Here is a 25,663-nt window from a genome sequence, read left to right on the forward strand (position 1 = left end):
TCACTGTTGGGACTGTATTGGACAAGTGATGAGCAGTGCCTGGTTTTCTCCACACATACTGCTTAGAATTAAGGCCAAAAAGTTCTATCTTGGTCTCATCAGACTAGAGAATCTTATTTCTCACCATCTTGGAGTCCTTCATGTGTTTTTTTTAGCAAACTCCATGCAGGCTTGTGTCTTGCACTAAGGAGAGGCTTCCGTCGAGCCACTCTGCCATAAAGCCCCGACTGGTGGAGGGCTGCAGTGATGGTTGACTTTCTACAACTTTCTCTCATCTCCCGACTGCATCTCTGGAGCTCAGCCACAGTGATCTTTGGGTTCTTCTTTACCACTCTCACCAAGGCTCTTCTCCCCCGATAGCTCAGTTTGGCCGGACGGCCAGCTCTAGGAAGGGTTCTGGTCGTCCCAAACGTCTTCTATTTAAGGATTATGAAGGCCACTGTGCTCTTAGGAACCTTAAGTGCAGCAGAATTTTTTTTTGTAACCTTGGCCAGATCTCTGCCTTGCCACAATTCTGTCTCTGATCTCTTCAGGCAGTTCCTTTGACCTCATGATTCTCATTTGCTCTGACATGCACTGTGAGCTGTAAGGTCTTATATATACAGGTGTGTGGCTTTCCTAATCAAGTCCAATCTGTATAATCAAACACAGCTGGACTCAAATGAAGGCGTAGAACCATCTCATGGATAATCAGAAGAAATGGACAGCACCTGAGTTAAATATATGAGTGTCACAGCAAAGGATCTGAATACTTAGGACCATGTGATTTTTCTTTTTTAATAAATCTGCAAAAATGTCAACAATTCTGTGTTTTTCTGTCAATATGGGGTGCTGTGTGTACATTAATGAGGAAAACAATGAACTTAAATGATTTTAGCAAATGGCTGCAATATAACAAATGGTGAAAAATTAAAGGGGGTCTGAATACTTTACGTCCCCACTGTATTTGTAAAAAATGTTGAAAACCAACTTTGTGTTGGTCTATCACATACAATCCCAATAAAATACATTTACGTTTTTGGTTGTAACATGACAAAATGTGAAAAATGTCAAGGGGTATGAATACTTTTTCAAGACACTGTACCACACGTTCACCAGACAGCCGTCCAGGTGGCACAGAACCCCGATCACCTGACTTCACCCAAATAAATAGGCTCTCCCAGCAGGCCAAGGGACTAAAGAAACCCCTGCCAATTGGCTGCGACACCCCATCCATTCATAATCTGACCTTGCTATGCCCTTGTCGATATAATGTCACCAGCAATTGTGCCACCCAGTGACAGAAGAGAAAAGGTGCACCAACTCCAGAATTAAAGAGGGATCAGTGGATCTTCCAACAATTAACCAGAGCATTTACATCTGGCAAACCAAATTTGTAAGCAACCCTGCTACAGCCTCCCCCTGCCTAGGAAGCTACGTCTCGAAGTTTGCAAAAAAAAAAAAAAACAACAAAATTGTACATTCAAGCCTGAGAGTGGATGTCTTGGCAAAACTGGGATAGGTGGGGAAACGGAAAGGAAATGATAACAATACATGTAGCGTACCACATGAAATAAACAACAGTATACATAGGCAAGTGGCAGTTCACACAAGGGCAGATAAATAGCTGTATACTCCTCAAATGTCACCCCCGCTAACCCGCTGGGTCCCTGGCTTGGCACTTGCTGAAGCTTTCTGACTTCTTCACCGTCCCCGGCTGGTAAGAAGACTGCTCTGGTACTTCTTCAGGCTTACTCACAGTAGTCTCTGGTAATAAGGTGGATGGTCCCTTAGTGGCGACTGCTTCCCTTTTACCTCAGACCACAACTGGTTCCCCGTATGGCTGAACCTCTGTAACTCAGTTGGACTCCAAACCTGCAGTCCCAACCCTATGCTGCTTCCCCAGCTCCTGGATAGACCTCGGGCAGCCTAGCAGCCAGGTGTCCCCAAGATGGCCTAGCAACACGGGATGACATACAGTGCCTTGCAAAAGTATTCATACCCCTTGCAATTTTTCACATTGTGTCATGTTACAAGCAAAAACGTAAATGTATTTTATTGGGATTTTATGTGATAGACCAACACAAAGTGGCACATTATTGTGACGTGGAAGGAAAATGATAAATGGTTTTAACAAGTGTGTGGCGTGCATTTGTATTCAGCCCCTCCGTGTCAATACTAAGTAGAACCCCCTTTCGCTGCAATTACAGCTGCAAGTCTTTTTTGGGATGTCTCTACCAGCTTTGCACATCTAGAGAGTGACATTTTTGCCCATTCTTCTTTGCAAAATACTGTAGCTCAAACTCTGTCAGATTGGATGGATCGCATCTGTGAACAGCAATTTCCATTTTTGCCACAGATTCCCAATTGGATTTAGGTCTGGACTTTGACTGGACCATTCTAACCACATGAATATGCTTTGATCTAAACCATTCCATTGTAGCTCTGGTTGTATGTTTAGGGTTGTTGTCCTGCTGGAAGGTGAACCTCCACCCCAGTCTCAAGTCTTTTGAAGACTCTAACAGGTTTTCTTCTACGATTGACCTGTATTTGGCTCCATCCATCTTCCCATCAACTCTGACTAGCTTCCCTGTCCCTGCTGAAGAAAAGCATCCACATAACATGATGGGGATGCATCCACATAACATGTTTCACAGTGGGGATGGTGTGGTCAGGGTGATGTGCAGTGTTATTTTTTCGCCACACATAGCGTTTTGCTTTTAGGCCAAGAAGTCCAATTTTGTTCTCATCTTACCAGAGCGCCTTCTTCCACATGTTTGCTGTGTCCCTCGCATGGCTTCTTCCAAACTGTAAACGGGACTACTTATGGCTTTCTTTCATCAATGGCTTTCTTCTTACCACTCTTCCATAAAGCCCAGATTTGTGGAGTGCACGACTAATAGTTGTCCCGTGGAAAGATTCTACCACCTGAGCTGTAGATCTCTGCAGCTCCTCCAGAGTTACCATGGGCCTCTTGGCTGCTTCTCTGATTGATGCTCTCCTTGCCCAGCCTGTCAGTTTAAGTGGACGGCCATGTCTTGGCAGACTTGCAGGTGTGCTATACTCTTTCCATTTTTCGGATAATGAATTGAACAGTGCTCCGTGAGATGTTCAAAGCTTGGAATATTTTTTATAACTTAACCCTGCTTTAAACTTCTCCACAACTTTATCCCTGACCTGTGTCCCTTGGCCTTCATGATGCAGTTTGTTCACTAAGGTTGTCTAACAAACCTCTGAGGGCTTCACAGAACAGCCATATTTATACTGAGATTAAATTACACACAGGTGGACTCTGGACTTTATTTACTAATCAGGTGACTTCTGAAGGCAATTGGTTCCACTAGATTTTAGTTAGGGGTATCAGAGTGTAGCGATGCCCCCATGGGGTCGCTGCGTGTTCTAGCTTCACACATCACCCTGCTTGGTCAGACATCCATGTCAGACACACTTTGTCAGTCAATGAACAGTCTTTAACTTGTTTTTGTTAGTGGATTAAGCTTGGATAGGGAAAGGAGACATGGGATGCCCAAATGAATAATCTTGCTTAATTGAAATAAAGATGGTTGAATCTAAATTGACAGTCTCCCAGCCTTCACATCTGCTCCAGCACACTACTTGAGATCACTTTGCTTTTCTCTGCTGTAAAATTTTAGATTCCTGTCACCGTTAGCACATGGTTAGGCCTCACTCTGAATAAGTCCCAACATGTTCCTAGTAGCCATTTACAGGCAGGGGTCTGCAGTCTCCTTAGTTGTAGCAACCAATTTAGATGAAAAGAATAACTGCGCTAACTGATACTTGGTGGAATACTGATCCCAGAAAGTCCAATGCAAATCCTGCCAACCCTCCTGGCTGCAGCAACTTGACTCCAACGACACCACAGTCTCTCCCTCTGGCTTCACATCCAATCCTGCCATGTCTCTCCCAGAGCTTCTCACTCACCGACCCCAGCATGGATTCCTCCTGAATGACTTTCCCGGTAGTGCTCCCCACTGTCTTCCTCCTGCTCCTGTTCCAGGAGACCTCTCAATGATCACTCCATCATTCAGTTCATCCACCCGACAACTTCTCCCACAACAGGCTGACCATGGGTATATATATGTGGCCTGCCCCCTGCAAATCCTAGTTGGGGATTGGTCAGGGCTCCCAAATACACCCCATGTCACTCCAGTCCTTTGCCCTGCCTCTTTTCCAGAACCCTCTGCAAACAAAGGAGTCGCAAGAGAGATGAAGTACATGTCAGTCACCTGCTGCTACACTAAACCACTCCCCAGCCTCAGATCATAAACAAACAGGCCTAGCCCTGCCTAAATTTACCTGCACTGGCAGTACACACAAAACGCTACTCTAGCAACCTACCTACCTAAGGTAGAGGGTGCTATAAGAGTAAAGGGGGCTGAATACAAATGCACGCCCCACTTTTCACATATATATTTGTAAAAAATGTTGAAAATCATTTATCATTTTCCTTCCACTTCACAATTATGTGCCACTTTGTGTTGGTCTATCAAATAAAATCCCAATAAAATACATTTACGTTTTTGGTTGTAACATGACAAAATGTGGAAAATTTCAAGGGGTATGAATACTTTTTCAAGACACTGTACCACACGTCCACCCAGACAGCCGTCCAGGTGGCACAGAACCCCGATCACCTGACTTCACCCAAATAAATAGGCTCTCCCAGCAGGCCAAGGGACTAAAGAAACCCCTGTCAATTGGCTGAGACACCCCATCCATTCATAATCTGACCTTGCTATGCCCTTGTCGATCTAATGCCACCAGCAACAGTGCCACCCAGTGACAGAAGAGAAAAGGTGCAGCAACTCCAGAATTAGAGAGGTATCAGTGAATCTTCTAAAAATTAACCAGAACATTTACTATCTGGTAAACTAAATTTGTGAGCAACCCTGCCTAAACATCAGGGTGCTACATGTATATCGGCAGGATCACTTTAGTGATGAATCTTTAAGAGTACCAGCTTTAAAGAGCTAAAATTCAAATTACATCGGTAAAAAGAGAACAGATATTCACCTCTCCAGCGTTAGGCATTTGCAGCTGAGGAGAAGTGGGAAGAAAGGCAGGGTGGAAAAATAGGTGTTTGAGCCTCAGTTTTACCACCACCTGATTGCCCGCCTTGGGTTAACATGGTGGCAGGAAGGGGTGGTAGGGTACACATGCCACTGCAAAAAATTATAATCCATGTTGCATTTGGCAAGCATTACCACCACCAGACATGACATATTTAAGTAAATCAGGCTGTACTGCAGGTGACTTGTGATCATGTGTAATGCATGAGGTTGCAGCATGGTGCTGTGGCCTTTTAGTTGTTAAAACAGCATGCAGGAGGTGGCATGTCGTCTGTCAACTGTCCTCTGAAAGGAGATCCATTGCAGATCATTTATCAGAGGGCAAAGCATAAGCGAGCCCTACGAGCTGCTGAATGCCACTCTGATGCAGATAAGTCACCAGCTAAAGTTTCTACAGAGACTGACGCATTGGGCATTGTCATCCCTGCACTCTGGTTTCTCCTGCTAAACCACATGTCCTGTCATTCAACCAGACATGTCTAAACTTCTCATTTATTATTATTTAACTTCTAGATCAGGCACCCTCTGCTGTCATATGGGGTGGGGAGAAAGTTCTTAGTCTTGTATAAGCACCAAGTTATCACTTAATTTGCCCATGCAGCATAAATACATTGGCAATTTCTAGAGCCCATGATATGCTGAAGCTGTGTACAGCCGCCCATAGACAGGACATTACATCTGTGTGCTTGCGCTACTTTAAAGGCACAGCTGGGAAAAGCCACCTTCTGTATGCAACTCCAGGACATCCTGGGCTCCAGAAATACGGAGCGTGTTTTAGATGTACGAATGAATGTACCTATGTGCATGAAGCCTTATGCCTCACAATTGGACTTTCCGCCAACAAAACCGTGGAATTTTGTCCGAAGGGCACTGTCTCAAACTTGTCTTGCATACACACAGTCACACAAATGTTGGACAACAATTACAAACGTAGTGACGTACTATGTGGTTTTTCAGCTCTTTAGCCCCACCCTTTGGGTTCCTTCTGCTAATTTCGTGTTAGTAGACGTTTGAGTGTTGATTGATTCACGCTTTTCATTTCGCACTTTTCATTTTGCACTTTTCAGTTCGTTTCTGAACGGCCGTTCGTCAACCAGACGTGTTACGGAATCGGAGGAGATAATGTGTTTATTATTGGCCTTGAAGTTATTCCTTTGACATTATTTTTTTGGTTGAATAATGATTTGATTTGGTATATTTTCTATATTTTTGGATGCATAGAATGCAAATTTTGATTAAGTTCTATTGGCAGATAGCATGTCTAATTTTATTTGTTTTGTTTTTTAATGCACAATAAAACAAATGTGTAGAATAATACTTAACTATGTGTTTTACTTCAAATGACAGTTTGGGAGTAGGCAGTTACATTTAAAAAATACAATGTAAAATTAACAAGGGACACCAACATAGTTGTATCTTTGATCTTAAAAACTACGGAATAATGTTGTGGTAACTTGCCCAAATAAAAAAAAAAAAAAGCATAATAATATTATTCTTTATCACTAGAAAAAAAAAAGCCCTTGAAAATGTATTTGCAATAGCTCCATCAGTATCACCAGCAAAACAGCTTCATTATTATCCCATTAAGGAAAAAGAGAATTGTGTGTTGCATTTGGAGATTTCATAATTTACCACATCACAAATGTTAATTCTCCATTACGAACGCTAGTTTACAAGGCCGACCATTTCTGCTTACAAGCATGTGTGTTTGTACTTTGGACTTTTGTCCGACAGACTTGTGTACACGCGATCGGAAAATCCGACAACAGACATTTGTTGGCGGAAAATTTGAAGACATGCTAGCCAATATTTGTTGGCGGAAAGTCCGACAACAACTGTCCGATGGAGCATACACATGGTCGGATTTTCCGCCAACAGCCTGACATCGAACATTTCCCGTCAGAAAATCCGATTGTGTGTACGGGCCTTAAGCCTACTTACCATTATTTAAATGTAGCACCCTCTAGTGCTAGAAGTGTAAATAGGTTTTGTTTAGTCCAGCTAACGTTATGCAGGCTTGGCTGGTAGCCAAGCCTGTCTGTTTTTTTTTCCTGGGTTGGGCAGAGATCCAGGGAGGGCTGGATGACTCACAGGCAGCATCACTGAGACCTCCCCACTATTTCTAGAATGTGCTGGAACATTCTAGAAAGATGGGAGGGGAAGTAAGGTGGAGCTGCCTGTAGTATTCCCGAGGGGGCCCTGACCAATCCCCAAATTCAGTTGGCAGGGGGCAGGACCCTCAAATACTCTGGGTCAGCACATCTGGGGAGGAGAGTTTCGGTGGAACCCACGGATGTGTCCTGGTCAGGAGGCACTGGGAGCAAGGAGGACAGCGGGAGAACACTGCCGGGCAAGTCTCCAGGAGAACAGGAACAGAAAAGAGGACTGGTGAGTGACATACAGTCAGGAGAACTGGGAGGCATGCCTGAGAGAACTGGGACGGGGCAGTCTGGGATAGGAGCAGAACCAGTCAGGAGTACTGAGGTTGCACAGGCAGTGGAAAGGGGCACCTGAAGCCAGGAGGGCTGGCAGTGCCTGAAGAGGTGGTACTGGGAGCAGTAGCCACATGTAGAACAGCTAGCACTCAGGACTACCATATTTTTGCAACACCATAGGGGTCCGTAGTCGCTACCTGCAAAGGGCATTTGCTTTGGGCCTGACAGAGTCAGTGTCAGGTCTTCATGTCAGTGCTAGCTGGTCCTGGCAGTGATAGTCTGCAAGCAAGTGTATGTGCTGGAGGTGAAAGAGGTTGTATATAATTTAGTCCCTATGTCTATTTTTTCAATCAAGTTGGCATCCTATATGTACCCCATTCCCAAGTTCAATTCCACTAAGAAAACAAAAAAAAACAAAGTGCAAGGACTTTTTCTTGACGTGGTGTGTTTGGAAATTCATGTGACTGGCTGTGCAGGGTGAGAGACGAAACACATTCACCAGCGGCCCCTACGGGTATAGTGCTACATAAAAAAAAAAAAAACACACATTTTACATACATAAATACCTTTTTTCCATCTTTGGTTGGGTCACATGATGGAAAGGCTCCTCTTTCTTCACTTCTTCCTCCAGGGATGGGCAGGTCCTAAATACTGCAAAGAACAATGCCATGTAACGACCCGCACACTGTTCTCTGCAGCATTATGTGTAAGTCCAGATCACAAAAGGGTAGGTCCGTCCCTTGGGTCACAGGAAATGGGTTGAATGATGCTGTTTATCAACTGAGAAGAAGACCAGCGCTGAATGGCAGAGCCTGCAGGGTGACCATTGCAGGTTTCGATTTTAATCTTTGCACAGCATTTTTTTTTTTTTAAGGATGCAGTTGGCTGAAGAAAATCCATTATGATTCACCACAAAAGTGCAAAAGTGCTTAGACTACCATCCACTATCTAATATGTTCACTTACCATCTGGACTGCGCAGAATTTGAGCACACTTTGGTTTCTCAGTTGGGACAGGTACATCAAGACATCAGGCACATGTTGCAGGGCATTGGTGATAAGCTCATTCAGGCACTGCACGGCTGGCACACTATTTTCCGGCTTGGTAAAGTCAGACAAGTTCTTCCCATATTTACTCCACACCTGGTAGAGGTAGAGCGACAGACATCAGATACTGATCTTAGGTCTTAAACCTATTCCACCACCAGAACTAGTACTGCATCTAGGAGATGGGCAAGAGCCACCTCCAGTATTGTATGTGACAGGTAAAACCACATACAATACATCTCTGCCATAGATACACATTTCCCCATGTACAATCTCTTTAAAAACACTGCAAGTACAGAAAAATCTCCTCTGATCTACCAGAAATCTAGTGAGCTCCTAACGTCTCATTTGAGCGGATAACACAGTGACATAAAAATCCCACGCTTCATACCATCTCCATAATTCGTACTATAATGCTGTTATCTAACAGTACATAAAAAGTGTTTACCTTACTGTCAAAGAACATACAAATTATACACGAAACACATCTACTTTACAAGGTCCAGAAGGCCAATAAGACATTAGAGCGAAGAAATATGCATAAGATCTATACTATATTACCAAAAATATTGAGACACCTGCCTTTACACGCATATGAACTTTAATGGCATCCCAGTCTTCGTCCGTAGGGTTCAATATTGAGTTGGCCCACCCTTTGCAGCTATAACAGCTTCAACTCTTCTGGGAAGGCTGTCCACAAGGTTTAGGAGCGTGTCTATGGGAATGTTTGACCATTCTTCCAGAAGCGCATTGGCACTGATGTTGGTCGAGAAGGCCTGGCTCGCAGTCTCCGCTCTAATTCATCCCAAAGGTGTTCTATTAGGTTGAGGTCAGGACAGTCAAGTTCCTCCACCCCAAACTCGCTTATCCATGTCTTTATGGACCTTGCTTTGTGCACTGGTGCGCAGTCATGTTGGAACAGGAAGAGACAATCAACAAACTGTTCCCACAAAGTTGAGAGCATGAAATTGTCCAAAATGTCTTGGTATGCTAATGGCTTAAGTGTTCCCTTCACTGGAACTAAGGGGCCAAGCCCAACCCCAAACCATAATCCCCCTCCACTAAATGATTTGGACCAGTGCACAAATCAAGATCTATAAAGATGTGGATGAGCAAGTTTGGGGTGGAGGAACTTGACTGGCCTACACAGAGTCCTGACCTCAACCTGATAGAACACCTTTGGGATGAATTAGAGTGGAGACTGTGAGCCAGGCCTTGTCCACATCAGTGCCTGACCTCACAAATGCGCTTTTGGAAAAATGGTCAAACATCCAGGGGCGGCCCGTCCATTAAGGGCACACAGGCACTGCCTCCTCCATCACGCCATCCCACTCTATGACTAATGGATAGATTCATGCATTGTAAGTGGCTGCAAAAGTGGCTGCATATGATGGGGCACAAGTGGCTGCATATGATGGGCCAAAGTGGCTGCTTTTAATGGGCACAATGGCTGCATTTGATGGGGCACAGTGGCTGCATTTGATGGGCACAGTGCCTGCATTTGATGGGGCACAGTGCCTGTATGTGATGGGCACATTGGCTGCAATTGATGGCACAGTAGCTGCATTTGATGGCACAAGTGGCTGCATTTGATGGGGCACAGTGGCTGCATTTGATGGGGCACAGTGACTGCATTTGATGGGCACAATGGCTGAAATTGATAGCACATTGGCTGCATTTGATGGGCACAGTGAGGCTGCAATTGATGGGGGTTTTTTCAGTATTTTTCAGTTTGTTTGCGCCACTCCCAATATTTTGAGCACCAGCTGCCACTGCAACCATCCCAGAAGAGTTGAAGATGTTATAGCTGCAAAAGGTGGTTCAACTCAATATTGAACCCTATACACTAATGCACCGTACACATGGTCGGATTTTCCGACGGAAAATGTTCGATGGGAGCTTGTTGTCGGAAATTCCGACCGTGTGTAGGCTCCATTGGAATTTCCGTCACACGAAATTTGAGATCTGGATCTCAAATTTTCCGACAACAAAATCCATTGTCGTAAATTCCGTGTGTACACAATTCCGAGGCACAAAATTCCACGCATGCTTGGAATCAAGCAGAAGAGCCGCACTGGCTATTGAACTTCATTTTTCTTGGCTTGTTGTACGTGTTGTACCGCGTTCTTGACGTTCGGAATTTCCGACAAGATTTGTGTGACCATGTGTATGCAAGACAAATTTGAGCCAACATCCCTTGGAAAAAATCCATGGATTTTGTTGTCGGAATGTCCGATCGTGTGTAGGCGGCATAAGACTGGGTGGGGCTGCCATTAAAGTTCATGTTCGTGTAAAGGCAGGCGTCCCAATACTTTTGGTAATATAGTGTATATTATATTAGTGTGCAACAAGTTGTTATTTAAAGTGGAACTTCACTCTCCCAATCAATGTTTTTTTTTTTTAAACCTCATACTGCTAGCATTAGTAAATAGATAGGAAAGTATACTCCAGTCCAACTGCCTTCTCCTTTGCCCTACACCACAATCCAGGATAACTTACTTTTTTCTCCCTCTTCTCAACAGTCCAGTCCTAGTGCACGCCCAACCCTCTACTCAGAGAAGTGTGTCTCTATCCTTGGAGCTGCATATATGCACGACTGTGTTTGTGCTGGGAGCTCAGCACAGTGCCCTGTGTGCTCCCAACACAACACAGTGTGCTCCCAACATAGATTCAGAGCTGTTATCAACAGCTCTGGGTCTCGTAATAATGGTCCCGGTTCCCGATCACATGATCACTGTGGTGGGGGTAAATATATACTTTTGCACTTGAAAAAAATATGAATGTGTATCATGTATTACCATATATAGAAATAAACTAAAATTGCAACTACATAGTTGCCAACGTTGTAAAAAAAAAAAGTGGGACACTTTTGTGGCTGTAGGCGGAGCCGTACAATAATTAGGGGGCGGGGCATTCGTTTGTAGGCGTGGCTTAGGAAAAATATACAAGTGCGGCGCGCAAAGCGCGTCACGACGAAAGATGGGCGTGGTTTACGAGACATGGCGGCGTGGCTTAAATGGGCGTGGCTCAAGAGGGTGTGGTTAGAGTCTGAGATGAGGGAGAGAGGGGGAGAGGGATTAGAGGGGGAGAGGGGGAGAGGGATTAGAGGGGGAGAGGAAAATGACGGGACAGCAGCCCCAGATCCTACACAATAAAAATATGTGTATTGTAAAAAGTTTAACAATCAGCAGATAAATATACTCCAAACACCTGGTGTTAGCACTTTAATCATCCCAGCACCATGGTTGTTATGGTGTCAGGATGATTGAAGTGCATTATTTCTATTATTACATTGTAATATAAAATGAAATAATTCAACTCACCATAATGCAGAATCAGTGGGATCCCTGAGCGTGTCACTAGCCACGTCGCCTGCCACCAGCCGTCCGTCCTTGCGTCAGATGTCCCCCCTCACACCAGGAGTCCCCAGCGGAGCCCCCCCTCACACAAGGAGTCCCCAGCGGAGCCCCCCTCACACCAGGAGTCCCCAGCGGAGCCCCCCCTCACACCAGGAGTCCCCAGCGGAGCCCCCCTCACATCAGAAGTCCCCAGCGGAGCCCCCCTCACATCAGGCGTCCCCGGCAGAGCCCCCCCCTCACATCAGTTGTCCCTGGCGGAGCTCCCCCTCACATCAGGTGTCCCCTGGGGAGCTCCCCCTCACATCAGGTGTCCCCAGCGAAGCCCCCCTTACATCAGATGTCCCCAGTGGAGCCCCCCCTCACACCAGGAGTCCCCAGCGCAGCCCCCCTCACACCAGGAGTCCCCAGTGGAGCCCCCCCTCACATCAGGTGTCCCCGGCGGAGCTCCCCCTCACATCAGGTGTCCCCGGCGGAGCCCCCCCTCACATCAGGAGTCCCCGGCGGAGCACCCCCTCACATCAGGTGTCCCCGGCGGAGCCCCCCCTCACATCAGGAGTCCCCGGCGGAGCCCCCCTCACATCAGGAGTGCCCAGCGGAGCCCCCCTCACATCAGGTGTCCCCGGCAGAGCTCCCCCTCAAATCAGGTGTCCCCAGTGGAGCCCCCCTTACTTAAGGTGTCCCCAGCAGAGCCCCCCTCACATCAGGTGTCCCCGGTGGAGCCCCTGGGGACACCTGATGGGTGTGGCTCAAGAGGGTGTGGTTAGAGTCTGAGATGAGGGAGAGAGGGGGAGAGGGATTAGAGGGGGAGAGGGGGAGAGGGATTAGAGGGGGAGAGGAAAATGACGGGACAGCAGCCCCAGATCCTACACAATAAAAATATGTGTATTGTAGAAAGTTTAACAATCAGCAGATAAAGATACTCCAAACACCTGGTGTTAGCACTTTAATCATCCCAGCACCATGGTTGTTATGGTGTCAGGATGATTGAAGTGCATTATTTCTATTATTACATTGTAATATAAAATGAAATAATTCAACTCACCATAATGCAGAATCAGTGGGATCCCTGAGCGTGTCACTAGCCACGTCGCCTGCCACCAGCCGTCCGTCCTTGCGTCAGATGTCCCCCCTCACACCAGGAGTCCCCAGCGGAGCCCCCCCTCACACAAGGAGTCCCCAGCGGAGCCCCCCTCACACCAGGAGTCCCCAGCGGAGCCCCCCCTCACACCAGGAGTCCCCAGCGGAGCCCCCCTCACATCAGAAGTCCCCAGCGGAGCCCCCCTCACATCAGGCGTCCCCGGCAGAGCCCCCCCCTCACATCAGTTGTCCCTGGCGGAGCTCCCCCTCACATCAGGTGTCCCCTGGGGAGCTCCCCCTCACATCAGGTGTCCCCAGCGAAGCCCCCCTTACATCAGATGTCCCCAGTGGAGCCCCCCCTCACACCAGGAGTCCCCAGCGCAGCCCCCCTCACACCAGGAGTCCCCAGTGGAGCCCCCCCTCACATCAGGTGTCCCCGGCGGAGCTCCCCCTCACATCAGGTGTCCCCGGCGGAGCCCCCCCTCACATCAGGAGTCCCCGGCGGAGCACCCCCTCACATCAGGTGTCCCCGGCGGAGCCCCCCCTCACATCAGGAGTCCCCGGCGGAGCCCCCCTCACATCAGGAGTGCCCAGCGGAGCCCCCCTCACATCAGGTGTCCCCGGCAGAGCTCCCCCTCAAATCAGGTGTCCCCAGTGGAGCCCCCCTTACTTAAGGTGTCCCCAGCAGAGCCCCCCTCACATCAGGTGTCCCCGGTGGAGCCCCCGGGGACACCTGATGGGTGTGGCTCAAGAGGGTGTGGTTAGAGTCTGAGATGAGGGAGAGAGGGGGAGAGGGATTAGAGGGGGAGAGGGGGAGAGGGATTAGAGGGGGAGAGGAAAATGACGGGACAGCAGCCCCAGATCCTACACAATAAAAATATGTGTATTGTAGAAAGTTTAACAATCAGCAGATAAAGATACTCCAAACACCTGGTGTTAGCACTTTAATCATCCCAGCACCATGGTTGTTATGGTGTCAGGATGATTGAAGTGCATTATTTCTATTATTACATTGTAATATAAAATGAAATAATTCAACTCACCATAATGCAGAATCAGTGGGATCCCTGAGCGTGTCACTAGCCACGTCGCCTGCCACCAGCCGTCCGTCCTTGCGTCAGATGTCCCCCCTCACACCAGGAGTCCCCAGCGGAGCCCCCCCTCACACAAGGAGTCCCCAGCGGAGCCCCCCTCACACCAGGAGTCCCCAGCGGAGCCCCCCCTCACACCAGGAGTCCCCAGCGGAGCCCCCCTCACATCAGAAGTCCCCAGCGGAGCCCCCCTCACATCAGGCGTCCCCGGCAGAGCCCCCCCCTCACATCAGTTGTCCCTGGCGGAGCTCCCCCTCACATCAGGTGTCCCCTGGGGAGCTCCCCCTCACATCAGGTGTCCCCAGCGAAGCCCCCCTTACATCAGATGTCCCCAGTGGAGCCCCCCCTCACACCAGGAGTCCCCAGCGCAGCCCCCCTCACACCAGGAGTCCCCAGTGGAGCCCCCCCTCACATCAGGTGTCCCCGGCGGAGCTCCCCCTCACATCAGGTGTCCCCGGCGGAGCCCCCCCTCACATCAGGAGTCCCCGGCGGAGCACCCCCTCACATCAGGTGTCCCCGGCGGAGCCCCCCTCACATCAGGAGTCCCCGGCGGAGCCCCCCTCACATCAGGAGTGCCCAGCGGAGCCCCCCTCACATCAGGTGTCCCCGGCAGAGCTCCCCCTCAAATCAGGTGTCCCCAGTGGAGCCCCCCTTACTTAAGGTGTCCCCAGCAGAGCCCCCCTCACATCAGGTGTCCCCGGTGGAGCCCCCCTCACATCAGGTGTCCCCAGTGGAGCCCCCCTCACATCAGGTGTCCCCAGCAGAGCCCCCCTCACATCAGGTGTCCCCGGCGGAGCCCCCCTCACATCAGGTGTCCCCAGTGGAGCCCCCCCTCACATCAGGTGTCCCCAGCGGAGCTCCCCCTCACATCAGGTGTCCCCAGCGGAGCCCCCCTCACATCAGGTGTCCCCGGCGGAGCTCCCCCTCACATCAGGTTACCCCAGTGGACCCCCCTCACATCAGGTGTCCCCAGTGGACCCCCCTCACATCAGGTGTCCCCAGTGGAGCCCCCCTTGCATCAGGTGTGTGTCCCCAAAGGAGCCCCCCCGCTCACATCAGGAGTCCCACAGCGGTGCGCCCCCCCCACCTCAGAGGTGTCCTAGTAGTGTCCGGCTAGAACCCCCGCCCCTTTCCATATCAGACAGGAAGACGGCTGGGGGGGTGGTAGACGGAGCTCCTGCGTCGCCGCCCACCCTCCGCCCCGCCTCACCCCGCCTACCCCCCCGCCCCGCTGCCAGTCTGATATGGAAAGGGGCGGGAGGGTAGGCGGGGCGAGGCGGGGTGAGGCGGAGCGGGGCGGAGGGTGGGCGGCGACGCAGGAGCTCCGTCTACCCCCCCCGCCGTCTTCCTGAACTACATCAAAATGGCGGTCGGCGGAGACATTGTCTCCGCCGGCCGCTGACCTCTAGCGGCAGCGGCGGGGTATCATTAAGAACTGGATTTCTCGGGACATTTCCCGGGACACCAGAAATTCGGGAATCGCGTCCAAGTCCCGGGAATGTCCCAGGAAATCCGGGACAGTTGGCAAGTATGCAACTAGAAAAGTCATGCATTCTGTGACTCAGACTTTTGGAGGGGACTGAATGCTGGCCTCTTGCCTACCGATTATGGGCCCTGGCATTTGGGGGAATAGTGCTCTTTGTGAGCTGTATGTCTGGGGACCCTTGAGGTGGTGTTACTTTAGATTCAGGTCCTTGTCCCCCAAGACACACAGACTCTGCGAAGCCTGTATATGCCATATTAGGAATAGTGACTGAGTAAATATATCTTGGATTACTTAAAATGGGACAATAATATTTATCCACAATATCTCCCAGGATATATGTAAAGACTATTCTGGGTTTGTTTGATTCTGAACTCAACATGTTAGTTGAGAGAGCTGATCACATTGGCCTCTAGAACTGGGTAGGAGACAGACAGTCTACTCCTACTATAGTTTGTTGCCTACTAGGCTGAGGGGGGGGGGGAGATCACTGTTTGTATTGATAATTGTAATTAGCTCCTGCTAATGTGAGAAGGTGTCCCGTGTTTATACTAATGTGTGAAGCTCGGTGACAATAAGTCTGACCTGTAGTGAAATCCTGATTAATCATAACAATGCTCAGGAGGGCACGGAGTCACATCGGCTGCTTTAAAGGATTAGTTAATTAGCTCATGTTAATTAGGTTTCTGGTTACAGTTCTTATTGTAAGCCTGCTGTATATATTTGTATGTGATCTCAAATAAAAGAGTCCATGTTCAGCAACTAAACAAGTATCGTCTTGTTTTGTGCTTGTGAGCGGTTTGAATATCTGATATCTATATTCAGACTGGGAGGAAGTGGTATATGACGAAAGCACTCAAGCGGAGTGTGGGACGTTCCATTACACACTCCAAATGAATAACAAAAGATCGAGGGCAATAATAAAGTGTATAGCATCAAATATAAATGGGAATAACATAACATAAAGCTCTGCAAATAACAGTGCTGAAACAGACGGTGCAAGTTCCCCAATTATTCCAATCTGTAAACATTCTGTGAAGAGTATGGGTCTGCAGGAAAGGGCCACCACCTCTATTCTCTTCTGGGTATTCTCTCTCCTTAACACGATTCCAAAAGAGAACTTCCAGGACAAATTCCAGAAGTGGAAGGAACCAGTGGCGGCCATCCCCCCTCCCGCTCTGTCGGTCGGTCAGTGTCACCCAGCGGCAAAACACTTACCATGGGCTTCCCTCTGGGCGACCGGCATGTTGCCTCCAGTGGCGGGTCTCCTTCCTCCTCCTCCCAGCGGCCAGCCAAGCTTTCCTGCGGGTGACAGACGGAAGGCCCACTAGCTTCCCCTGCGTCTCCTCTCTCCTCAACTCCTCCTAGGGGTCCAATAGGATCGCCTGTACCTTTAGTCAATCAGGTGACGGGTCTCAGACCCTCTTCCTGATTGGCCAGGAGGAGGGTCAGTGCTACAATAGCAAATATTAATTTGCTATGTAACACACCTGGGTGGGCTCAGAGTGCAGTGCTTTGCGCCCTGAGCCCACCCTATTTTAAAGCTGATTAGAGCCTCTGGTTCTAATCACGTGCTTCAAAAAAATACCCCCTCCATTGGAGTTCATGAGTCCGGCATCCTGCAAGGGGCATGCGCCCAGACCAGCTGGCACTGCATAAGGTCACTCAGATCCCAGAAGTGGAGTGATGGGAGTGGATCGTCTCCTCAGGCCAGCAGGCGGTTGCTACAGACATCCCAACCTGCAAAAACTAATTTCAGGGAGGTGGTAAACTCATTTCAGGGAGGTGGCGCTTTGCGCCCGCAACCCCTCCACCCCCCCTGTGGCAAAATATTTTTTAAATTGCCTTTTTAATATTTTTCCACAGTGCTTCTGGGGAAGGGGGTGGGGGTATGTGGCAGTGGATGGTGTCAGTATTTTTTTTATTTTTTAATAATTGATTTTTTTACAATTTAATTTGTTTCTTAATTTTTTTTCACAATGCTTTTTGGGGGGAGGGGGTTGGGGCAGTGGACAGTGTTGGCAGGGGAGAGTGGTGTCAGTAGTTTTTTATTTTATTTTTTTTTACACTTTTTAATTTTTTAGAATGTTTTTTTTTTTTAGAATTTTTAAAATATTTTTGGGGGGCTTTGGTGAGATGTCAGCATATACACTTGTTATTTTTTTTACTTCAAAGCAGATTATATATAAATATATATACATATATCTGCCCTGAAATAAAGTAGAAAACATCACGAATAAACAGAGTGTATGTATATATATATATATATATATACATATATATATATATATATAATGTAGCCATGGTGTTAGCACTACTGACAAACAATCTGCCAAAACACCTCACTGCCAGACTTCATGCAGCTTTTCCAGAGACAACGAACAGTCATTTGCGAGCTTTGTTTTTGTTGTTTTATTGGGGGGTACAACTTGGATAGGGATTCGGATATGGGATGCCCATAGAATTAATCATTGCCATCATATTTACAGGTTTCAATATACTTTGATCTGTTTAGAGCCTGAAGATAGAATGTGCACCCTTGACTAAGTAGAAATCTTCTCCTGCAGCTCCCTGCAGACTGTTACTCCCTCTGCATCTCCTATGCAGACTATTACTCCCTGCATCTCCATGCAGACTGCTATTACTAGGAGTTCTCCGTCCATCACCGTGTGAGGGACAGAAACATCACTTTTGACCGTGTAAAAGTAATGGTCTTAGTTATCTTCACCATCTGCCCAAACTTGCTTCTCCTTGCACACTTGGTTTCCTCCTGCACAACTTGTAATTACATTAGGGTATAACACATCCTCTTCTAATGGGTATGAAGAACTCACTCTGAATAAGCCCCTCTACTGGCTCTGGTGACTCGCTGCTACTAAGCCTGAGGCCTGCAGAACCTCTCCCCGGAGGCCTAGTAGGTTAAAGTCCATTTTCTAGGAAATGGACTACTGCTCCCAGCCAGTCCAACTTGCAAATCATGTGTTCCCCGGCCACACTGATTTGACACACACATCCCCACAGTCTCTTTTCTGGTCCAGGACTCCTCACTATCTACCGTGTGCATGATGAAGACTCTGTTAGTGACCTTGTAGAAGCAGAGTTCCCTTACAGACTCCCTGGCACATCCTCCAGCCATCCACTGTGGTAACACTCACCGACCTTCCAACCTTCCAGCCCTGAGTCCTTGATGAGGAACTTTCCCGGACCATGCGTTCCGACAGCTTCTCCTGCCCCTTCTGCTCCAGGAGTTTCCTGCCACCGACCGTGTGGTGACAGAGACATTGCCAGTGACTGTGTAAAGGCAATGTTCCCTCACAGTTTTCCCTGGGCCTCCTCCTGCGATCCCACCCCCCCCCCCCCCAGATGGGGGTGTGATCCTGCGGCTGTCTAGCACTCCATTCCTCACGTCACCCAGTCGACTACTCCATCCCAGCAGCATGTGACCTCAGCATATATAGGAGGCCCGCCCCTGCCAATGCCAGTTAGGGATTGGTCAGAGCTCCCACATGTACTGCCTGCCACTCCAGCTCTTGGCCCAGCCTCCTCTTCCAGAACATTCTCCCTGGAAGCAGGGGAGGCGCCTCAGAGTGGAGCCCAGGTGGTCTCACCCACTGCTACTCTAACCACTCCAAGCCCCAGGATCAAAACAGACAGGCCTAGTCTGCAGCATAAGCCTGCCTAAATTTGCCTGTGCTGAATAAACCTAGTAAAAGAACCCTTACTAGAACTTACCTTCTGGTAGAGGGTGCTACATATATATAATATTTTTTTATTTTTATTTTGTCCTATGCTGTAAGGAGGTGTTTTTAGGAAAATTATGTTGGAGACTCAACACAAGAAGAACATTTGTTCTCTAGCATTTGAGAATTCTCCCATTAAAACCAATGCAATTTGGTCCACCATAAAATGGCCGCCAGCCGGAGCCCTAATTACAATGACAGATTGTTTAGTGTTGATGGGGATGCTAGGAGCAGAAGCTGTTTGCAGAGACGTTTGCGGGGACAGAGTCGGTCTCCACAGCTGTTCCCCACACCGATCATTCCCGGGAGATCGAGAGGCGCTTGCGGTTGTGTGGGAGCTGCTGCAGAAATGCGGGAGTCTCCCGGACCTCGCGGGAGACTTGAGATGTCTGTTGCTATGACTACATGTTTCGGAGGCTCGACCTCCTTCAGGTCACACCCTACCTATCTCTACCCTCACCATTATATGGAGCCCCTCCCCCGGGACAACTGTATCATGAACCACGCCGGGAGTATGGAGTTCACAATGGGAGATATAGAGGAGGAGGGCCGATGATTAGCAAACAGCCCTGGGTTAAATTATTAACAATTAATTATGCATTCATTTACAATTAATAAGAACAATCACATCCTCTACCAGAAAGTTTAGAATGTGAAATATAAAATGTGAAATGTAAATCACGTTTCAATAGTATTAGTGACGGTAGTCACATAAAATACATCAAGAACAAACAAACACATATATTTACATCTACAGGAAAATATCCTGATTCGATTCTCTAAAACTCATCCATAATCCATTATAATGGTGCTACTTTTAATGAATACGCAATACATTTATTTAATTTTTAATTCAGTATATTATCATATGATTAAATACATTTGAATTAAAATTTGGAGTAAAATTAAAACATAACAGTCATTAACCAATAATTATACATTTTAAATTTTAATTATTTTTTAATTATAATTAGTGTCAAAAGACACCAACCAATTGTAGCGCTGGTAGATTTACAATCTACCGCAGATTAGGTAAATTTAGTAAATTGTGTGTTAGGGAGGTTAAAAGTTCGCCTCTGTTCCAGCTTGGCTGACGTTGTGTGTGCTTCCGTGCTGACCGGTGGGTGTCGCTGTTACCATTAGTCAGTGTTGGAAGGGCAATGTGTCGAAGTGTATAGATGCTCCTCTGTCTCGGAGACAAGCTCGGTGGAGGTGGTCCTCCGAGTTGCATTCTGGGAAGGGGGTGTTTATGGGACAGACGCCATGTTCTAAGGTTTTTTTACAGCCACCTGCTGGCCCTCCTGGCCAACAGGTATGCGTTAAGGAGCTACCTCGTGGTCCTCCGATCGGGAGGCCCACGATGCTATGGCGCAGGGGTGGGTCCAGAGGCTTGTCTGGGGCCTACCACCGCGGCCGAGGAATGGTCCTGAGCTGTCAGTCCTGTGTGACGCAGCTGGACAGCCGAGGAGATCCCAGGGGAGGACCCGTCTTGGAGAGATCACGCAGCGTGCTGGTCTATAGAGGGGTCTGGTGACTCGGTTGTAGGACGTATCCAAAAGAAGTAATCATACAGCATAGTGTCGCCGGTTCGGCTTAAAGGTTCAGGCACTGTGACTGACTGTTCACTGCAGAAGATCTGATACATCCTGTGGCAGAGGATTGTGCAGATTTACCCCCCCCAAGTAAGTCTGTGGCAGAGACTTTAGATTCGTGCTGCGTACTGGCTGCTAGACCGGTGAGAGAGGCCTATCCAGACGAGCAAAGAGTGCATCCCATGAGGGGAACACATTCCACATAATTATCTGAATTCTACCGGGACATTTGTCGCTAAGATCTTGTAAGAAGATATTTGAGTTTCTCCTGAAGGTTTCCTTTTCCATCTCTTTCCTGCTACTTCCTAAAGTTTGACTGTTTAATAAAGCATTGAAAACGTACTCCAGTGTTGGTGCGTGTGTCGTCTAGCAGTAAACTCAACGGAACCCCTAGACCCAGTGCCGGTGAAACAGAGGGAAGCAAAGTGAAGGTAACAGACCCGCTTAAACCAGCAGCTCCACCGTGAGTTAGTGCTACAAATAATTGTAAATATAAAAGAAAAATGATTAAATTATCAATAGACCGGAATGCTCATGCGTGCGGGATCCCCAGGGACACCCGCATATGGCCGAGGGGGGGGGGGGGGCGATCATCGGGCCAGCTACTGCCCGCAGCCGCCACCGACCTGCTCCTCTGGCAAAGCTGCCGAGATGGCGTCAGCTCCTGCACAGGAAGGGACACGTGGAGCCAGCTCAGTTGAATCAGCAGCATGTGCAGATTCGCAGCTCTCTCCTTGGGACCCGCTGTCTCCAGCATTAACAGCTGCACAGGTCAGTGCCTCTCCTGCTTCCACAGAGTCCCTGCTAGCAAGACTGACTGTTTGCAAGATTTTCCACACTTTTGGAACAGGGTTTAGCCAGAACAGTACAGCAAATTACCACCACTATTAGGGCAGATTTGCAGGGGCTAGGGGCATGGATTGACACTGTTGAACGTAAAGTTGATGAGACGATTGCCCGCACCAATCAGAACACCATGTGCATTGAGAGCCTCCAACAACAATTAGAGCAAGCCCTAGTGAAATTTGCCGATTTAGAAAATAGATCTCGGAGGTATAACTTCTGCATAAGAGGACTCCCTGAATCTGTTAAGGATGTGGATGCTGCGGTGCATACCTTCCTCCGGGACCATGCTTTCTCGACCTGCCTCCTCATCATCTGGACTTGGATAGGGCTCAACGTGCCTTACAACCCCCCGCACCCTGAGGGTCCGCCATGGGACATCATAGTCAAGCCTCATTACTTTGTGACTAAGAAATTGGTGATGCAGAAAGCTAGAGCAGCTTCTTCTTTGTCCCTCTTGGGTCACAACCTCCAAGTGTTTGGGGACATTTCTCCTTTTACGCGCAAAGCAATCAAATACGGATGGGCATTCCCGTTCTGCTTGTCCTTTACCTACTCTAACAGACAGCACTCCTTCGTATCATTTGCAGAGGGAGAAGCCCTTCTTCTGAGACTGGGAATCATCTCTCATGATGTCTCCGATCTGGGACAACCTCCTTCTACCGACCCTGATCGCCCTGGGAGTTCGACTCGTCCACTCTCTCCGTTGTGGCAGCAAGTGTCTTATGGTCGTCATGGAACTTCCAAGCCTTCCTGAAGCCTATGTTAACCCCTGCTGCTAAGCAGGTCACCTTTTTTTATTACACCTTGGATAGCTAGGAACTTTGTCATCCTTATGGGTAACCCCTTGGAATTTACATGGAACTTCTATGCATTTTATGGGTTTAGTTCTTAAGGTTTAGGAACACATTTACTTGTCTGCACCTCCTACCGTTGGTGCATAGGTTTATTATTGTTATATACTTGGAGGCGTTTTGCATTGTGATGCCTAGATACCTCAGACGGGGTGTTGCGATTTTCTTATGATTGCTGGGGCTTATCAGGATATAGGGGCCCTTGAGAGTTGGTCTCTTCCAGTTAACCTCCCCCTTTTCACTCTGGGGGGGTCACAGGCTTGATCCTAGAACTCATCGCAATGTAGGCCGTCTCGTATGTTTTATAGCTCCACGTTACATATACTTAAGTTGCTTAGGCGGGGCCGGGTAGATATGTGCACTCACTCAAGCTGATTCCCAGATGTTTCAGGCTTTTGGACCGACTTTCGTGTCACACGGGTTCAGGACACGATTCCTTTTTGCCCTAGTCTGGGGACCTCTTTTTCACCACTGGCTGAGGTTCTTCTCTCTCTCTCCCCCTTATTTTAATTTCTCTTAGCTCTGTTCTTTTTCTTTCAATTTGGAGAACCAGGTCACATTCTGGATGTTTTGTGATGAGGGGCCTCGGTGTCTATCCCAAGCAGGAATCTATACTTTGGGACGGTGTGAGTGGCGATTTAGATCTTGTTACCTTTGCGCACCATGAGTACCCTTAGTCATCCGAGGCTCACCTGCAGGGTGATATCTCATAATACTCAAGGCCTGAATTCCCCTAATAAACACCGGAAGGCGTTTCAATACTATCATTCTTATAAGGCTGATATACCTCTCCTACAAGAAACCCACTTTCCTAAGTCTTACCGACCGTCCTTTCTCCACAAACAATACCCACTATTCTTTATGACTAATGCCACTGATAAAACTAAAGGGGTGGCTATATGCTTCTCAAAACACATCTCTTTCACTCTTAAACAGGAAATCAGAGACCCTGATGGTAGGTTCCTTTTGGCAGAAGCAGCTCTAGGGTTTGTGAGACCTTAGGCAAAACTTAGACATGAGGCCCCACTCACTCCCGTAATGGAAAAAAAATGTAAGCGATAAAAATTAACTGTATAAACTGCATATATTAAGAACCTTAAAGTGCTGATGTCAGTGTCCTCTATCTCAACGCTGGCGTCAGTGTACCCTCTCAGCACTGGCATCCGTGTGCTCTCAGTGCTGGTGTTGGGGCACTCTATCTCAGTACAGTGTGTCTTGGAGCTAGTGTCAGTGTCCTCTATCTCATGCTGGTGTCATGGCACTCTTTCTTAGTGCACTCTGTCTTGGTGCTGGAGTCAGTGACCTCTATCTCAACGCTGGTGTCAGTGCTGACATGCTCTCAGTGCTGGTGTCAGTGTTCTCTATCTCAGTGCTGGTGGCATGGCACTCTTTCTCAGTGCAATCTGTCTTGGTGCTGGAGTCAGTGTCCTCTATCTTAGTGGGTATCAGTGCTCTGTCTCTCTTAGTGCTGGTGTCAGTGCTCTGTCTCTATCAGTGCTGTACTCACATAGAGCTCCTTGAACTTGGCCTCATAGAAGAGAAGGGGCTGTGCAAGTTTAACCACCTCAGAGGTCTCATCATTCCCGTCGGGCAGCAGTAGGTTTCCCAGGACTCCCTGTAAGGGAAGAGCTCCTGGTGGGAGATAGCCATGGTAGAAGTCGATCATGAGCAGTACCATTGCAGAATGAAGACCACTTTGCCCACCATGGCTGAGGATCGGCACTGGACTGAGCTGGGACCTCCCGACCACTGCAGCAGAGCCCTGGGTGGCCCGGGATGAGGGTGGGGTGGGGGGGATCGGGGGGACTCGGGCTGTCAATCACAGGCGGGGACACAGGACACTGGCAGAGGACTGAGCAGACCTGTTTAGGATCTCCATATAAGCAGGTGATCACTCCAAGATCTTTACAGAGAGCTGATATACAGAGAATGGTGATGATTGCGCTGTGCTCTCCATCAGTAGCTTATCTAGAACCTTCAGGGCCCCAATGCAAGAAACCATGAAGAGCCCCCCCGGACCCCCAGCCGGGGCCCTTCCCTCTGAGCCCGGTGGTAAAGCTCCAGGGCCCGGTCGCAAGTATGACCTTTTGTGAGCCCTATAGTTCCGCCATTGGTATCAGTATTTTTTTTTTTTTTTTTTATTTTTTACAATTTTCTTTTTTTATTATGTTTTACAGTTTTTTAGGAACCTCGTTTGGGGGCTTTGGTGAGATATAAGGGATCTAAACAGACCTCTCATGTTCTACCTTTGAGACAGAGAAGGAGACTGATGACACATCCCTCAATCTCCACCTCTGCAACCTCAGCTGCACAGAATGAATGAACAGGAATACAGTAGCTCTGTACAGAACTTCCAGTCAATTCCTAAACTGAAGCACAGAAAACACAGTTTACTATGCCACAGTTATGAACTGACTTTGTACAGATCACTGACTCTACATTCAGAAAAAGAAGGGGCTGGAAAATGGCATATTTACTGGCCCATTCCCCATTCTCCATCCTGACAGATCCCGAGGGGGGTCACACAGGGGCTGGACAGTGGAAGAAAGCTGGATAGGAGGAGCGGCAGGGACGGCTGCATATAAAGGAATTGATCCCTTCTTTGGATTTTACTGCCCTCTCCCACATCCTGGCACCCTAGGGTGGCTGACACCAGCCCTGCCAGCCAGCATGGTCTGGAGATGGGGTTCCTGTCCTTAGGGGGGATGGGGTCCCCAGGTGAGATGGGGTCCCCGTCCCCAGGTGAGGTGGGGTCCCTGTCCCCAGGGGAAATGATGGGGGCTGTCCTCAAGTAAGAAGGGGTCCCTGTCCGCAGGGGAGATGATGGGGGCCCTGTCCCCAAGTAAGAAGGGGTCCCTGTCCACAGGGGAGTTGGGGTTTTCCATCCCCAGGGAAGATGGAGGGGCCCTGCCTCCAGAGAAGAAGGGAGTCCCTGTTGCCACAACAGATGATGGGGGCACTGTCCCCAGGGGAGATGGGGTCTCTGTCCCCAGGGGAAAAGGGGGTCTTTGTCGCCAAGTGAGATAGGGTCCCTGTCCCCAGGGGGGTTCCCATCCATAGGGAAGATGGTAGGG

At 48.4% G+C, this 25,663-nt stretch overlaps 1 protein-coding gene across 1 annotated transcript in view; it reads right to left on the reverse strand.

Moving 5' to 3' along the window:
* The window catches only part of LOC141139217 (squalene synthase-like), a 106,679-nt gene that overhangs the window by 22,041 nt on the left and 58,975 nt on the right, over window positions 1–25,663 (reverse strand). The window contains exon 7 of the mRNA XM_073625143.1: window positions 8,470–8,646. Within this exon, the coding sequence (XP_073481244.1) occupies window positions 8,470–8,646 (177 nt within the window). The remainder of the gene's footprint in view (window positions 1–8,469; window positions 8,647–25,663) is intronic.

The sequence above is a fragment of the Aquarana catesbeiana genome, linkage group LG04 (assembly GCF_042186555.1).
Source record: "Aquarana catesbeiana isolate 2022-GZ linkage group LG04, ASM4218655v1, whole genome shotgun sequence".
NCBI lineage: Eukaryota > Metazoa > Chordata > Amphibia > Anura > Ranidae > Aquarana > Aquarana catesbeiana.